The following is an 18514-nucleotide window of genomic DNA, read 5'->3' on the forward strand; positions in this document are numbered from 1 at the left end:
ACTTGTCAAAATAACTGACTTATTTTTCAGTAATTTCAGTGTATTTATGGAGTTGTGCAGTCAGTCATTCAGTTCAGTTCAGTCACTCAGTCGTGTCCGACTCGTTGCGACCCCATGAATTGCAGCACGCCAGGCCTCCCTGTCCATCACCAACTCCCGGAGCTCACCCAAACTGATGTCCATCAAGTCGGTGGTGCCATCCAGCCATCTCATCCTCTGTCGTCCTCTTCTCCTCCTGCCCCCAATCCCTCCCAGCATCAGAGTCTTTTCCATGAGGCAGCTCTTCGCATGAGGTGGCCAAAGTATTGGAGTTTCAGCTTCAGCATCAGTCCTTCCAAAGAACACCCAGAACTGATCTCCTTTAGAATGGACTGGTTGGATCTCCTTGCAGTCCAAGGGACTCTCAAGAGTCTTCCCCACACCACAGTTCAAAAGCATCAATTCTTTGGCACTCAGCTTTCTTTATAGTCCAACTCTCACATCCATACATGACCACTGGAAAAACCATAGCCTTGACTAGACGGACCTTTGTTGGCAAAGTAATGTCTCTGCTTTTGAATATGCTATCTAGGTTGGTCATAACTTTCCTCCCAAGGAGTAAGCGTCTTTTAATTTCATGGCTGCAATCACCATCTGCAGTGATTTTGGAGCCCCCCAAAATAAAGTCAGCCACTGTTACCCCATCTATTTGCCATGAAGTGATGGGACCAGATGCCATGATCCTACTTTTCTGAATGTTGAGCTTTAAGCCAACTTTTTCACTCTTCTCTTTCACTTTCATCAAGAGGCTTTTTAGTTCCTCTTCACTCTGCCATAAGGGTGGTGTCATCTGCATATCTGAGGTTATTGATATTTCTCCCGGCAATCTTGATTCCAGCATGTGCTTCTTCCAGCCCAGCGTTACCTAATTATAGAACACTTTATCACAAAACTTCTCTGGTGGCTCAGACAGTAAAGTGTCTCTCTACAATGTGAGAGACCTGGGTTTGATCCCTGGGTTGGGAAGATTCCCCAGAGAAGGAAATGGCAATGCAGTCCAGTACTTCTTGCCTTGAAAATCCCATGGACGGAGGAGCTTGGTGCAGGCTACTATCCATGGGATCGCAAAAGAGTCGGGCACGACCAAGCGACTTCACTTTCACTTTATCACAAAAAGAAACCTTGAACCAGTTAGCAGTTACTCCGAGTCTTTCCTGCCCAGTGGCAACCACTCATCTGCTTTCTGTGTTGTAGATTTTCCTATTCTGAACATTTTGTGAAAATGTGATCATACAGTATGTGGTATTTTGTGACATCTTTTTTTATTTAGTATAATATTTTCAACATGCTTAGGTTGAACATATTTCAACATATTTTCATGTTACAGCTTGCACTTGATTCTTTTTATTATGGGTGAATAATATTCTGTTGTATGGATCCACCACATTTTATTTATTTTTCAATTCATGGATACCTGGGTTGTTTCTGCCTTTTGGCTATTATGAATAAATTGAAAGTGGAAAAGTTAAGTCGCTCAGTCGTGTCCAACTCTTTGCGACCCCATGGACTGTAGCCTACCAGGCTCCTCAGTCCATGAAATTTTCTAGGCAAGAGTACTGGAGTGGGTTGCCATTTCCTTCTCCAATTATGAATAATGTTGTGCTCAGTTTTCTTTCATATGAATTTTTGGCACATATGTTCCCACATTTCTGTTAGGGATCTATCTACCTTGCAGTGAAAATAATGGGTCATAAATAAACCTATAATCAATTTTAGTTGATTATTGCAAACAGTATTCCAAATATTAGCCCCCCCCGCCTTTTTAGCCCCTTTTGTTTATGGTTATTAAGTGCTTAATTGTATGAAGGCCCCCATAATTTGTTCCTATACCCTTTTAACTTTTTTTATATAGATTATGGTACAATATAAATCTTTGACCTATCTGTATTTTTTAGAGCTATATTCTTAGTGTACTTTAAATTTAATAGATGAATATTACACATTAAAAATAATATTTTTGCTGAGAGAACGTTTTCTTTTTTAATTCACCTATATATCAAGTTTGCTGGGTTTTCTTGGTGCTTTCTAGTGTCCTTTCTTTTATAGTAAACACTTACCTGCTTTCCTTTATAGTTTCATACATCCAAGTAAGTATATTCCTAAACACTTTACTTTTAGCTTTTTTTCTCTTGTGCCACTTGGTGAAGAAACCTGGTTTTTGCTGATTTCATCCTGTGGTGTAGTTTTAACATGTTCCTCTCATTTATGTTTTTGTTAGTTGGTGATTAAATATAAAGGCTTGATCACAATCAGGTGTGATGGGGAGTGTGGCAGGACAGCTTCATGGGTAATGTTTTCTTCTTTCAGGAGGCTAATGTCTGGCTATCTCTTACTCTTGTTCTTTTACCAGATGTCTGTGCTTTGTTGAGATCATTAATTTTGTAAAGATTGCAAAATGGTAATATTCCAATTGAGTTATTTCTTCTTGAGTAGAATACTTCTACAAAGAGAAATAATCCCCCACTTGGTTATCTAGTAGTTCAGGTCACAGGCCACACACATCACTGAAATCTGATTTTTAGAACAGCTTCATCATCCCTAAATGATCACTTATACCTAAAGTCATTTCCCATTCCCCTCGTGCCCCAGGCAACCACAGGTATGCTTCCTATCTCTGTAGATTTGCCTTGCCTGGACATTTCAGGTAAATGGAATCATAGAACATGTTGTCTGTCTTTTGGATCTGGTCCGTGTCCCTTATCATACTGATTTTGAATTTCATGAACATTGTTGGGTGTCTTGTACTTCATTTCTTTTTAGTACTGAGTAGCATAGCACATTATATGTGGTTTAATCAAGAGTCTTTGTTCCTTGTTCTTAGCACAGAGCTTCAAAAGCTCTTCAATTTCCTGTGTGTTATGCTAATGAGGCAACTCCTGTTGGCATTTTGATAACTTTTGGAGGAGATAGACATGAGTTTGAGTAAGCTCCGGGAGTTGGTGATGGACAGGGAAGCCTGGCGTGCTGCAGTCCATGGGGTCGCAAAGAGTTGGACATGACTGAGTGACTGAACTGACTGAACTGGTTGAGATGGGAGCTGATCATTAGAAAGAAATGAGCACATGATTAGAGGATTAGAACTCCCAGCCTTTCAAGTTAGGAGTACTAGAAGGAGGTTGGAAATTGAGTTTAACCACATGCCCAGTGATATAGTTAATTGTACCTATATAGTGAAATCCTAATAAAAGCTGCAGACATTGACACTCAGTGGAGCTTCTTGGTTGGTAAAGACATTGATGTACTGGGATGGTGATTCACCCTGATTCCACAAGGAGAAGATGCAGAAGCTCTGTTGCCTCCCAGACCTCACCTTATGTGTATCCTTTACAGTAAAATGTGGTCAAAAGTATGGTGCTTTCCTGAATTCTGTGGGTTAACCCAGTAAATTATTGAACCTGAGTCATGGAAACTCCAGAATTTGTAGTTAACCAGAATGCTGGTGGCTTGGGGACTCTCAAGGTACAGAAGTACAGCTAATGTCTAAAGTGAGGGCAGTCATGTGAAAGACTGGGCTCGTAACTTGTGGTGTCTGATGCTAATTCTAAGTACTTGGCATCAGAGTTGTATTGCAGAATACCCAGTTGAGGGGGAGGGAGTTATGTGGATATTCCATTATTTTTGTCCATTTACCATTTGATTTGTATTTTAATTGCTTCCACTTTAAACTGTTATAAATAGTGAATATGTTGTTGTGAACATTTGTATAAAAGTCTTTTGTGGCCATACTTCATTTCTCTTGGATATATACCTAGGAATGGAGTCTTAGTTGTGTGCTAAATTTGTGTTTAACTTTTAAAGAAGTTGCCATACTATTACCCAAAGTGGCTGTGCCATTTTACATTCTTATCAGAATCTATGAGGTTCCAGTTTCTCCATATTCTTGCCAACACTTGATATTCTTTCTTCTTATTATTATTATAGTCATTCTGGTGTGTGTAAAGTGAGGTCTCACTGTGGTTTTAACTTGACTAATGACTGATGATGGTGAGCGCCTTTTCGTGTGCTTATTGACCACTCTTGTATCTTTGGTGAAATGTCTGTTCAGACTTTTACCCTTTAAAAGATTATGTTGCTTGTATTCCTGTTGAGTTGTGGGAGTCTTTTGCATCCTTCAGATACTTTATCATATATATCACTTGTTAGTATTTCTTTTCAGTCTGTGGTTTGTCTTTTCCTCTTCTCATATGGTTTTCTGAAGCCAGAATATGTTAATTTTGATAAAATCTTAACACCAGTTTTTCATTTTGCCAATTTTTTTATATTAGAAATTTTTACCTAGTCTAAGGTGATAAATATTTTTCCTTTGTTCTTTCATAAGATTTTTATAGTTTCAGCTCATAAATTTAGTCCTGTGATCTATTTTGAGTTAATTTTTGAGTATGATATGAAGTAGGGGCCTAAAAATGTTCATATTTTTGCCTGTGAATATCCAGGTATTCAGACACCATTCATTAGGAAGACTGTACTTTTCCAACTAAATTGCTCTGACACCTTTGTATGTATGTGTGTATATATATACATATATATTTTATATATATATATATTTGACCTATAAATATAAAGGCTATTTCTAGACTGTCACTTCTGTTCCCCTGATTTGTATATTTATCCTTATACCATACCAGTACTGTTTTGATACAGTAGTTTTGTATTGAGGTTTGAGATTGTGATGCTTTGTTCTGTTATAAGATAGTTTTGGCTCTTCTGGGTTATTTGCATTTCCATGTAAATTTTATTATCAGTTTGTTGATTTCTAGGAAATAACTTGCTGGGATATAGAGTTTGTATTGAGTCTGTTGATCAATTTGAAGAGAATTGTCATCTTTATGATACTGACTTTCTCTCCAGAAACATGAGTGTCTCTCCATTTACATCCATCTTTCCTTTTGCCATTTAGCATTAATAGCATCACAGACACACACACGCACACACATGTATATACGGCTTTCCTTTCGCCATTTAACGTTCATAGCATTACACACACACCCATTTATATATGGCTTTCCTTTTGCCATTTAGCATTACACACACACACACATTTATATACAGCTTTCCTTTTGCCATTTAGCATTATACATACACACACACCCACACCCACACACACCCTTCTCAATTTGGTAACCAGCCTTATAATGTCTTTTTTGTCCCTTTCTTCTCTGCATCTCACCACCTTCCATTTAAAAATTATTCTAATTTTGACTTGACTCTCTCAAAGTGTTTAATTTTGTATCAGTAATTATATTTAATAAACTTTTCTCGATTATTTTATTTGTCCCCTTTTCTTATGTCTCACATAATTCTCTTACTTGCAGTTATTCATTTTGTCAAACCATTTTCCTTGAGCAGTTCTTTCAGAAGTGGTTTGTTATCAGATTTCTAAGAATATGAATGATGTAATACATATTTATTTTGCCATTTTATTGTTTTTTTTTAAATTTTTTTTTATTTTTTAGCAGGTATTATCTCATTTATTGTTTACAACAACTCTGTGAGGCAGATACTATTATCCTTATTTTATAGACAAGGGATGGAGAAGGCAATGGCAACCCACTCCAGTACTCTTGCCTGGAAAATACTATGGATGGAGGAGCCTGGTGGGCTGCAGTCCATGGGGTCGCTAAGAGTTGGACACGACTGAGCGACTTCACTTTCACTTTTCACTGCCATATTCTAGAATCAAAATTTTTTTCCTTCATATTTTTAAAGCTTTATCTCTGTTCTTTGTATTCTGTATTGGCTGAAATGTTTGTTAACAATATGATTTGGGTTTTGTACACATAAGATACTTTTTGTCTTTGTAAACTTTTAGAATTTTTTTGTTGGGTTTCTGAGAGTTTAGCACTACCTGTTTCTCTTTGTTTCATTTGCAGTCCTTTCAATCTAGATTTTTGACTTGATTCACTTCTGGAAGTTTTTGTTTGCTATTTATTTTTACTTTTTCTTCTGGTCTGTGTTCTCTCTTCCAGGCTGCATTTAGCTAGATGTTGGAACCTTGCTAACTTTGCTCTATTTTTCATCTCTGAATCCTTCAGTGACTTCAGAGAGAGAAAGTTACTTTGCTCAATTTTCTTGCTTTCTAATTTTTTTTTCTCTTATCATTACTTGTATATTTAATGCCAAAGCTTCAGACTTTTTCCCATATCATCCTGTTGTTTACTTGATGTGACTTGTTACTCTTTTGAGGCTATTGGTTTTCATATTTTTAGGGCTGTTCTTAATTTGTCCTATTTAAGCATTTCCTTGACTGTTAACTTTCTATTTCTTGAATTGCTTTGCTTGTATTTCATGATACTGGTTTTTCTCAACTGTTGATTCTTGTTGTTGTTCATTTGCCCAGTCCTGTCCAACTCTTTGTGACCCCATGGACTGCAGCACGCCAGGTCTCCCTGTCCCTCACCATCTCCCGGAGTTTGCCCAAGTTCATGTTCATTACATCAGTGATGCCGTCCAGCCATCTGATCCTCTGACGCCCTCTTCTCCTTCTGCCCTTGATCTTTCCCAGCATCTTTCCCATTCATCAGATAACTGATGAGTTATCTGTTCACATCAGATGACCAAAATACTGGAGCTTCAGCATCAGTCCTTCCAGTGAATATTCAGGGTTGATCTCCCTTAAGATTGACTGGTTTGATCTCCTTGCTGTCCAAAGGACGTTCGGGAGTCTTCTCCAGCACCAGAGTTCAAAGGCATCAATTCTTTAGCATTCTGCCTTCTTCACATTCCAGCTTCTCACAACCGTAGCTGACCACTGGGAAGACTGTAGCCTTGACTACATGGACCTTTTTCGGCAGTGTAATGTCTCTGCTTTTCAAAGCACTGTCTAGGTTTGTCATCGCTTTCCTGCCAAGAAACAACTGTCTTCTGATTTCATGGCTGCAGTCACCGTCTGCAGTGATTTTAGAGCTCAAGAAGAGGAAGTCTTCCGTCTTTTCCCCTTCTGTCTGTATGCCATGATCTTAGTTTTTTGAATGTTGAGTTTTAAACCAGCTTTTTCACTCTCCTCTTTCACCCTCATTAAGAGGCTCTTTAGTTCCTCTTTACTTTCTGCCGTTAGAGTAGTATCATCCACATATCTGAGGTTGTTAATGTTTCTCCTGCCTATCTTGATTCCATCTTGCAACTCATCCAGCCTGGCATTTCTCATGATGTGCTCAGCCTGTACATTAAACAAACAGGGTGACAGCAGACAGCCCTGTCGTACTCCTTTCTCGATCCTGAACCAATCAGTTGTTCCATACAGGGTTCTAACTGTTGCTTCATGACCTGCATACAGGTTTCTCAGAAGACAGGTAAGAGGATCTGGTACTCCCATCTCTCTAAGAGCTTCCCACAGTTTGTCATGATCCATACAGTCAAAGGCTTTAGTGCAGTTGATAGACACAGATATTTTCCTGAAATTCCCTTGCTATTTCTATAATACAGCGAATGCTGGCTAGAAATTTGATTTGTAGTTCCTCTTCCTTTTCTAAACCCAGTTTGGACATCTGAAAGTTCTTGATTCGCGTAATACTGAAGCCTAGCATGCAGGATTTTAAGCATGACCTTACCGGCATGGGAGATGAGTGCAATTGTCTGATGTTTGGCACAGTCTTTGGTACTACCCTTCTTGGGAATTGGGATGAGGATTTTCCAGTCCTGCGACCACTGCTGAGTCTTCCAGATTTGCTGACATAATGAATGAAAAACCTTGGTGGCATCTTCCTTTAGGGATTTGAATAGTTCTGATGGAATTTCATCACATCCACTAGCTATATTATTAACAGCAATACATCCTAAGGCCCACTTGACTTCACACTCCGTAATGTCTGGTTCTGGGTGACTAACCACACCATCATAGTAAGCCAGTTCATTAATATCTTTTTTATACAGTTCTTCTGTATATTCTTTCCATCTCTTCTTGATCTCTTCAGTGTCTACTAGGTCTCTACCACCTTTATCCTTTATTGTGCCCATCTTTGGGTTGAATGCTTGCTTGATGTTTCCAATTTTCCTGAAGAGATCTCTAGTCTTTCACCTTTTGTTGTTTTTGTCTTATTAAGCATTGTTCATCGAAGAAGACCTTCTTGTCTCTTCTAGCTATTTTTTGGAACTCTTTGTTTAATTGAATGTGCCTTTCCCTGTCTCTCTTGCTTTTTGCTTCTCCTCATTCTTCTGCTATTTGTAAAACCTCCTAGATTCTTGTTTTTGTTCTTTTTCCTGTTTGTGGAAATCTTTTCTGTTTATGTTGTATGCTTTCAGGAAGGGGTGGGACATGTTGTTGGGTGGAATGTACAAATACCTTTCCTTCTGAATTTGTGGTTTCTTGTCTCTCCTGGGGGTCAGGACCTATCTTAGGTGCCTTGTTACTAGTTCTGGTGCTAATAATAATAGACCTATTCTCACCTGATTTATTAGGAGACCCTGATAACTATGCCCCAGCAAAGCCCCTAGCTTGGTGTCCTTTTTCTCAGGTCCCAGTGCCACTGCTTTAGTCTCAGTGCAGTTAGCACTGTCAGTTGCTATTGATTATGAACAAGATGATGGGGAAAGGAAGGGAGAAAGCCCTGTCCCATATGTGGCTATGAATTACTCTTCCCAGTGGTATGGGACTTATTCTCTCTTCTGGTATCTATTGAATCTGGTATCTTAGGTGTTTCTAAACTGTTTACTCAGCTCTCTGCTTTGTAAGTTATGTGCAGGAATTTATTTGCAGAAAGTTGGGCTATTTTATTATGGATTCTTTTGTCATCACCTTTTATATTCCTCTTTCTTATTCTGTTTCTCTTTTAAAATATGTCTATTTAAATAGATTCCTGTATTCTCCAAGAGGGAAAATGATACATTTATGCATATTTTGTTAGTTAACCATGAAGAAGATATCCATATAATAGTTTTATCTGATAACTGGTTCTACATTAAAGATATCCAGATCTAAAGTCAAAGATTTCATAAAGTTTAACTCTGTGTTGGTTTTACAGTAATTTGTCTTTTTCAATAGCAGTATTGATTTTGGGATTTTTTTCTGTTAACAGTTCTAGTTTTCTTTCTTTCTTTTTTTTAATATTTTTATTTATTTGCCTGCACTGGGTCTTAGTTGTGGCATGTGGGATCTAGTTCCCTGACCAGAGATCGAACCCAGGCTCTCTGTACTGGGAGTGCAGAGTCTGAGCCACTGGACCACCAGGGAAGTCCCTCTTCTTTTTTTAAACTTTTTTTCCTTCTTGTTTTGTTTTCCAGCTCTTTTGTGCCTTTCAAGATGATAAGTATCTGTACATGGTAATGGAGTACATGCCTGGTGGAGACCTTGTAAACCTTATGAGTAACTATGATGTACCTGAAAAATGGGCCAAATTTTATACTGCTGAAGTTGTTCTTGCTTTGGATGCCATACACTCCATGGGTTTAATTCACAGAGATGTGAAGCCTGACAACATGCTCTTGGATAAACATGGGCATCTAAAATTAGCTGATTTTGGCACATGTATGAAGATGGATGAAGTAAGTAACAAGCGAGTTTTGATTTTCTTTTTAATGCTAGTTTTTTAAGAGACAAAAAGAAAATAACATATCTAGACTTCATAATTAAAAAAACATAGAAATTTAGTTTTACTAACTATGTAATGACTCAAACAAGGTAATAAAATATCTAAATCAAAACATTTCCTTTACTAAATCATTCATCTAGTTGTAGAATACTTTGTAGATATGGTGAATTCAAGAGTAATAAGAACTCAGATAAGTAATCATCTTCCTCATAGCATTTTGACAAACATTTGCTACCAGTCAAAACTAGTTCATGTTTATAATGATCTCTCTATAAGTGTGCTATAATTCCTGGCGGTAATTCCTGATTGGGAGAGATCATGTTTTATTTCTATGTATTCTTGTTAATTATCTTGTCAAGACTTTTATTTTGAATTAAGCTGATTTTCTTTTCTCTTTACTTCTCAACTTATTTATGCCACCTATTTGATATTCACTTCTATTGATTGTCATCAGTGATCCATATTCTTCAAGCTCAGCTCTGATTTTTTTTTTACCTCATGTGGAAAGTTTTCTTTGATAATGCTAACCTGACCGATCACTCTCTGTCATAATTCCATAATGTTACTCACTTAGAAATTCATGCTGTACTTCATAGGCCACTTTTTTCTATCTAGGTTTGTATGCCCTGTCTACCCAGCTAAAATGTAACATCTCTTGGGTTCTCTGGTCTTCATAGAGTATTACTATGTTTGTGTTCTGCATACATTAATCAGTGTTTAGTAGGTGGACCAAAGCTCCCTCTTGTGGTGTTTATCATAATGTAGTATAAAGTGATTACCAGTGAAAATTAATGAAAATGAAATAATTTTCTAATAGAATACTAAACTTTTTAATGTCTGTTATACATAACAAATGATATTTATGTGTTGCACTTCCACAAGTTTGCTCTGATTTTCATTAAACCAAGAACCTTTGGGAGGGTGCTGAGAAATCACACCTTGTGTTTTAGGATGGGTAAAGGTGGTTAGGGAAAGAAAGATGTTGAATATGCAAGTATGGAACAGGTCAGAATATGGTGTTTATGAAATTATTTTACAAGCATGTAAGTAAATACTAAATTCAGCTGTTTAAATATCTTAAATTGTCTCTCTATAGGGCAAAATAAAAGATGGTATATATAATTTTGTTTACTTTTAATTCAGGTACATGTAGTTAATTATGTTCCTTGGCTCACAACTTATTGTATTAGTTATCCACACAAAGACCTCATTTGGTTTTTTTTAAAATTATGTTTTCCCCCTTTCAGTTGTTTTTGTTTTATTCTCTTTCCCTAATATATAGCCATTGTAATGTGTTTACTATAAGCTTTTACAGGCTATTAGTAAGTAAGAGGTAACAAGAATACACAGAAGAACTATACCAAAAAGATCTTAATGACTAGGATAACCATGATGGTGTGGTCACTCACCTAGAGCCAGGCATCCTGGAGTGTGAAGTCAAGCTGGCCTTAGGAAGCACTACTACAAACTAGTGGAGGTGATGAATTCCAGCTGAGGTATTTAAAATCCTAAAAGATGTTGCTGTTAAAGTGCTGCACTCAGTATGTCAGCAAATTTGAAAGACTCAGCAGTGGCTGCAGGACTGGAAAAGGTCAGTTTTCATTCCAATCCCAAAGAAGGACAATGCCAAGGAATGTTCAAACTGCCAGAAAATTGCACTCATTTCAAATGCTAGCAAGGTTATGCTCAAAATCCTGCAGGCTAGTCTTTAGCAGTGTGTAAACCAAGAGCGCTTCCAGATGTGAAAGTTGCTCAGTCATGTCCAGTTCTTTGCGACCCCATGGACTGTAGCCCACCAGGCTCCTCTGTCCAGGGAATTCTCTAGGCAAAAATACTGAAGTGGGTTGCCATTCTCTTCTCCAGTGGATCTTCCCAACCCAGGGATTGAACCAAAGTCTCCTGCATTGCAGGCAGATTCTTTACCATCTGAGCCACCAGGGAAACCCTCTAGATATATAGGCTGGGTTTAGAAAAGGCAGAGGAACCAGAGATCAAATTGCCAACATTCATTAGATCATAGAGAAAGCAAGGGAATTCCAGAAAAACATCTTCTGCTTCATCGACTATGCTAAATCTTCTGACCATTTTTTGTTTTCAGTAAATCTTTCGATTTATGACATTTTTTGTCAGTTATGAAACACTAGATGTATTCAGCAAGCACACATTATCTGATCCATATAAGATAAAGTACTTCTGAAGAAGCTTTTGAAAATGCATACCTGTTTATGTTTCTCTCAAGCTTGAAACCCTTTAGTAGATTTCTATCACTTATTAAATAAAGTTGGAACTCCTTACCTAGTTACCTGAAGCCTCCTGTGAAGGTGATATAATCCCTACCTAGTGTTTCACCTTCATTCTCTGTCATTTGTTCTCTTGTACCTTGTGTTTCAGCGGTCTTAAATAGTTTCTTTTATACTCATGGTATTTCATGATTCCTGGCTTTTATATAAAGTTGGTGCAAAAGCAATTGCCATTTTGCTTTGTTGAACTTTGCCAGCTGATACTGGAATACATAAATAAATGTGGTTGTGTGATACATCATTTTAATGCTCATTTCTCGCTTTATATATTTTTTAATGACTTATTACTAGCTGTGTATTTTGTATTTATTTTAAACTATGGAAATGAGTTAGACCAAAAGCAAATTCAAGTGATTTTCTTATTTGAGTTTAAAATGGGTTGTAAAGCAGTGGAGACAACTCACAACATCAACAACACATTTGGGCCAGGAGCTGCTAACAGACATATAGTGCCGTGGTGGTTCAAGAAATTGTGAAAGGAGACAAGTGCCTTGAAGATGAGGAGCACAGTGGCCAGCCATTGGAAGTTGACAACGACCAATTGAGAGCCATCATTGAAGCTGATCCACTTTAACACCTACTACACAAGAAGTTGCCGAAGAGCAATGTCAACTATTCTACCGTCATTTGACACTTGAAGCAAATTGGAAAGGTGAAAAGCTCGATAACTATGTGCCTTGTAAGCTGACCACAAAGCAGAAAAAATTGTCATTTTGAAGTGTCATCTCTTATTCTACACAACTACAACGAACCATTTCTCAATCCGATTATGACGTGCAATGAAAAATGGATTTTGTATGACAGTCAGCAACGACCACATCAGTCGTTGGACTGAGAAGCTCCAGTGCACTCCCCAAGGCCAAACTTGCACCCAAAAAAGGCCGTGCTCACGGTTTGGTGGTCTTCTGCCTGTCTAACCCATTAGAGCTTTCTGAATCCTGGTGAAACCATTATAGCTGAGAAGTATGCTCAGCAGATCAATGAGATACACTGAAAACTGCAATACCTGCAGCCGGCATTGGTCAACAGAAAGGGCCCAATTCTTCTCCACAACAGTGCCCAATTGCACGTCACACAACCAGTGCTTCAAAAGTTGACAAATTGGACTACGAAATTTTGCCTCATCCACCATATTCATCTGACCTCTCAACAACTAACTACCACTTCTTTAAGCATCTCGAAACTTTTTGTAGAGAAAATGCTTCCACAACCAGCAGGAGGCAGCAAATGCTTTCCAAGAGATTGTTGATTCACAAGGCATGCATTTTTACGCTACAGGAATAAACAAACTTAATTCTCACTGGCAAAAATATGTTGATTATAATGCGTCCTATTTTGATTAATAAAGATGTGTTGGAGCCTAGTTATGATGCTTTAAAATTCATGATCCAAAACTGCAGTTACATTTACACCAATCTAATACATGCTATTGAGTACACTGTACTTGGCAAGTTCCTGCTCACACTTTGAAACTCAGTTCAAAGTTTGCTTATCTTGTGAAGTCTTTTAAGTTGGCTCCTCTAGCTTTTTAACATGTATCCTCTGGGGAGCATTTTCTTTTCTTTTGCTTTCTTTGTACTGTAAGTTGTTGAACACTATTTTGTATTTTCTGTGTCCCAGCCCTGAAAACAAATACTTCTCGAAGAAGCTCTAATTCCTTTTATTCAAGAATGGTATTTAAAAATGAGTATTTGGGTGTTAGATGTATTCATTGCCTTTGGAGTGTCATTACTTCTAGACCCTGTTAGTGGACATGTATATGTTGTATATACTATACTAACTCACATGCACATACATGTTCATATTTAATTCTGTACTTACTAGTCTGTATATGAAGTATATTAAAAATTATGAGTTCATGTGATACTTCTGATTCTAGTTTTACAGCACAGGATTCATTCTAGTCTTCTTCCTTTCTTTTTTGTATTTACTTTTTTGGATAGTGAGAAACCTGGCTCTCATTATATACCCTACAACTGTTTTCCAAGGTAACCTAGGTCGGTTCCTTTCCTCTCTACCTTCTTGGGTGTGGTTATGTTATTAATTTATGAAACAGGTCCATTTCTTACTGTTTGTGTTCCATTTAGAATTGTCCCACATCCAGTTGATTTTAATTATTTATTTTTTGGATATGTGAAGCATTCCTCTGGTGTAAGAGCCGGAACTGTACAAATTACATCCTCAGAGAAGGATCACCCCCTCCTTATCCCACCACCCCATCCCTGTCCTGTACCGTATTGTTTCTTTCTACCCTTTTCCCACTCACCCCCTGTAGGTAAACCAGTCTCTTAGTTTGTGGTTTGTTCTTCCTGTATTTCTTTAGAAGAGAATCAGAGATTTGTCATAAATATAAAGTTTTTTATTTATGTGATTTGAGAACTTGCCCCATGAGATAGTTTTTAAATGCGTGTGTGCTTCGTCCCTTCACTCATGTCCAGCTCTTTACAATGCCATGGACTGTAGCCCACCAGGCTCCTCTGTCCATGGGATTTCCCAGGCAAGAATACTGGAGTGGGTAGTCATTTTCTACTCCAGGATCTTCCTGATTCAGGGATCTAACTCACCTTTGTGTTGGCAGGTGGGTTCTTTACCACTAGTGCCACCATCTTTCCCAAATGTTTATTTAAAAAAAATTTTTTTAACCCTCCATATGTTTGCCAAAGATGGTGGTTGAAATATTAAAATTTGGAAAACAAGGTACCAGTAACATAGTTTACCGTGTAAAAATTATTTAGTCCTACCAGAGTGTTTCTTTCCTACAAATAAGCAGTTATTCAAACTGATCTCCATCTTTTCTTTTCCAGCTTCATCATGTGAAGTTTTACATTTAGCTGATTTGGACTTTACTGCATTTCTTGAACTTTATATATATAAAGTCATTCTTGTCCCTTTGTTTTTGCTCTTTTTTTCTAAGCTGCCATACCAACTCTCATTCCTTTGAAGCCTAACTTGTTTGCCAGTTCTTTTCTTAGCCTTTTCTCTTCTTCCTCTGAACCTTTGAATGCTAAACAATTTTTCTTTTAGTGGCACTTTTGTGTCTGACCAGGTTTTAGCTATTTAAGTTTCACGAGATTCATTTTTTGGAAGTCTAACTTACATGGATACCTATGAAATGAAGAGATTTTATTTACCTTAGTAAGTCTTTATGAATTTTTTCTTTGGTAGAAGTCAAATATAAGGTAGTTAATGATAAAAATTAATTTTATGTCCTGCTTTTTGTAGTCAGGCACTGTCATCTTCACTTTTTATCCTAAGTAGTAACCCATGCAGAGTATTGCCATCATAATTTGCTCAATTATTTCCAAATTTTTTATTTTATTTATATTCAACTCAAATGACCTCTGTTTGCTGTATACTTGGGAAAATAAAGTCATTGAGTTATTTTTGCTGATTTTTGAGGAATGAAAAGATTGCCTTTGAAATTAATTTCCCATATATAGTGTTTTATTGCATTTAAATAAAAACATTTATGTAAGTCATGTTTATAAAATACACTGAACTTCTTTTTTCCAAGGTGGTCATAGTACTTAGTAGTTTGCTAGTTTATATAGCTTATTTATTAGGAATGTAGGTGATGCACTTTTCTAATTAGATAGATAGAGAAAATGAAGGGCACTTAACTTAATCTGTGAAGTTTTTGCATGTTTGTACATAGCTGGAAGTAAATGGGTATTAGTTAGCACCGCACTACTATATACTGTTGTGGTTTAATCTTGCAGCATATACCCACAGACAGACAACCCTAATAAACATACACATAGGTATTATCTACAGTGGTTCTTGTCAGAAAGACATCAGATAGGAATTTTCTTATTACCCATGGAAACTAAACACAGAAAAGAGTGTTCTTATCATTTTGCCAAATACCTTGATGCTGCAGCTCCACATTTCTAAACGTGCAGCTTGGAGGTATAGCTTTCAAACAATTAAGATCTTTTGATTTAAACAGTTGGTCTATTTCTTCCATTTTTTTCTAGGTATAATAGGAACCATTTCTTTATCCAACCTCCAAAGCTGGGGCCTTTGCAGTTTTAATCACTGCAGTTTCTTTGGAAATATTAAAGCTTCCTTTCATGATTCTTTTCTTTTCCCCAGTCAGGTGCATTAAGACCACATTTTGTACTTCTCTTGTTAACTCCTTAATAGTGTAAGAAAGAGAAGATGTTGATTTGCATGGAATTCCCGTGAAGTTAACCACCTTTTCCTCCTTTCATTGATGAAGCCTCTAATATTTTACAGTTGGAAAATTATCACTCATCTCCCATAATCCAGACATGTTTATGCATTTCATAATGCGTCTGTCCTCTGTCCTCCCAAAACCATGTCAGCAATGAAGGTCTGTTGGTAGCAGTGGGTAGTCACTGTATAAATAATAATAAATGGATTAGTTTTGCTTATATATGTGTGTGTGTTTACTCACATTTTATATACATCTTTTTTCTTCTCTCTGCACTTTACCTAGACAGGCATGGTGCATTGTGATACAGCAGTTGGAACACCCGATTATATATCACCTGAGGTCCTGAAATCACAAGGGGGTGATGGTTACTATGGGCGAGAATGTGATTGGTGGTCCGTGGGTGTTTTCCTTTTTGAGATGCTGGTGGGTAAGTAAACTGGGATTGTTTTTTTAAAACCTATCTCACAACACTTTAGTTCCAAGTCAAGAATGTGAGACTGTAAAAAAATTTAATTGCTTGTGTTCTAAGGAGAAAGTAGAATTTCTTTAAACCTTTGAATTGGTAGTGTCTGATACGACAGATTGTTGATTGGAAAATTGAAACCTCATGCTGGTACAATAATTGAGTAGAATATGAAAGGAATTGAAAGTTTACTGCTAGGAAATACTCTTTCCATAGACCTTTTTGATTAAGAAAATACTAGAACAAGAAGCAAATTTACAGCTGCAGTGGGCCTTCATTCTAATATTTTCTTAATCAGTAGTATTTTGTTGTAAATAAGGAACTGAAAATATTCAGTTTATGTAATTCTGTAATTAGTTTTTGTAAACTGTTTCTTATATTTGCTACTTGTATATATATTTGGTTTGTAATTCCAGTCAAATATGGTTATTGACCATTTGACTATCAAGATGAATATATTTTATAATAGTGTTTCCATCTCAGAAAACTCAGAGACAAGTTAAATAATTTTTTTAATTTGGCCACATCAAAATTTGAAATGCTCAGGTATTTCAAAACTTTTCTTTACACCATAGATTTCATTTTTAAAATTTCTTCTTCCTAAGTACTAGAGTCACAAAAATATTTTCTGGTCAAGGAAACCAATGACTTTAGGGTGAGGGGTGAAAGTGAAAGTTGCTCAGCCGTGTCCAACTCTGTGAGACTCGATGGACTATACAGTCCATAGAATTCTCCAAGCCAGAATAATGGAGTGGGTACCTTTTCCCTTCCCCAGGGGATCTTCCCAACTCAGGGATCAAACCCAGGTCTCCCTCATTGCAGGTGGATTCTTTACCAGCTGAACCACAAGGGAAACCGGGTAGCCTGTCCCTTCTCCAGCAGATCTTGGCAACCCAGGAATCGAACCGGTGTCTCCTGCATTGCAGGCTGATTCTTTACCAACTGAGCTATGAGGGCAGCCCAGGGAAGATGTAGCAAAATCTACTTTATGAGGCAAATGTGTTAAGGCAAATAACATAAGAATTTAGAGTGAATTAATGTTAGAACTTGGAGAATTTCTTTTCTGTGACTCTGAAAGAAATTGGTAGTGGAAATCTATAAAATCTGTATAATGATTGAATATGGCTATTGCTTTAAAAAAAAAAAAAACTCAGTACAAAATTAGGTAACCCTTGGTCCTAGAACTTTTTGTAGTTAAAATGCCTTCTCTTGATGACCATGTGTGTACATGTACTGTTGACCTTGCTGTGCTAAGTCTCATGTCCTACTGTGACTTGCTTTGTTCTGGGCCTTTGTCATTGCAGTGGCCCTCATTGTACACACTATTCTCTTAGCTAGCTGTCTATTCTCCCCATGTCTGGGCCCTGTCTGATGGTTTATTAGGTGCGTCTTGTAGGATTTTGAAAGTGGAATATATTCCATCATTTGCCTAGACTCTCCAGAGTTTTAAAAAATAATATACTTTGGGGGAAATCACCTGGGTTATTTGAAGAGACCATTTATACACCTACTACCATTTTCAGCTCTGAAAGCTCAATGAGTTTGAGTGGCACTGATTTGCAGTGTTCTGAGCATACTCTGGTGCTCGCTCATCAGGTTCGTTGGCACTAGACTTCACTTCAAAGAGTCTACTGCAGTGAAAAATCACACGAGAAAAATCTTGAATTCAAAACTCTCCTCTACTACCCTTGGAAAACAAAAACTATCTGAGCACTTCTTTTTTACTGATTTGGGAAAGTCTGGTTTGTACTAAGGTGATTTGAAGCCCACTGGCAGGGCCTTTAACTCTTAGACTTTCAGTACTGGCCAAAATGATGCTATGAACTTTTTTGAAAGTCTTTACACTCGTTTCAGTGCCTCTTTATCACAGTCATCAGTTGACAGGAACACTGTATTTGGAGACTGATTCTGTCGTTTTCAGCTCTAGCTGTGTGTCCTCGTAGGCAAATCACATGTCATCTATCTGGGCCTGGCTTCCTTGTATGTAAAATAATGAGGCTGATCTGAC

The 18514-nt window shown here is 37.3% G+C and overlaps 1 protein-coding gene across 7 annotated transcripts in view; it reads left to right on the forward strand.

Moving 5' to 3' along the window:
• Positions 1–18514, forward strand: part of ROCK2 (Rho associated coiled-coil containing protein kinase 2) — a 133133-nt gene that overhangs the window by 64713 nt on the left and 49906 nt on the right. For all 7 annotated transcript variants that reach the window (XM_040224900.1, XM_040224901.1, XM_040224902.1 and 4 more), the window contains exons 5-6: positions 9256–9516; positions 16326–16470. In XM_040224900.1, the coding sequence (XP_040080834.1) occupies positions 9256–9516; positions 16326–16470 (406 nt within the window). The remainder of the gene's footprint in view (positions 1–9255; positions 9517–16325; positions 16471–18514) is intronic.

Source organism: Oryx dammah, unplaced genomic scaffold (assembly GCF_014754425.2).
Source record: "Oryx dammah isolate SB20612 unplaced genomic scaffold, SCBI_Odam_1.1 HiC_scaffold_25, whole genome shotgun sequence".
Lineage (NCBI taxonomy): Eukaryota > Metazoa > Chordata > Mammalia > Artiodactyla > Bovidae > Oryx > Oryx dammah.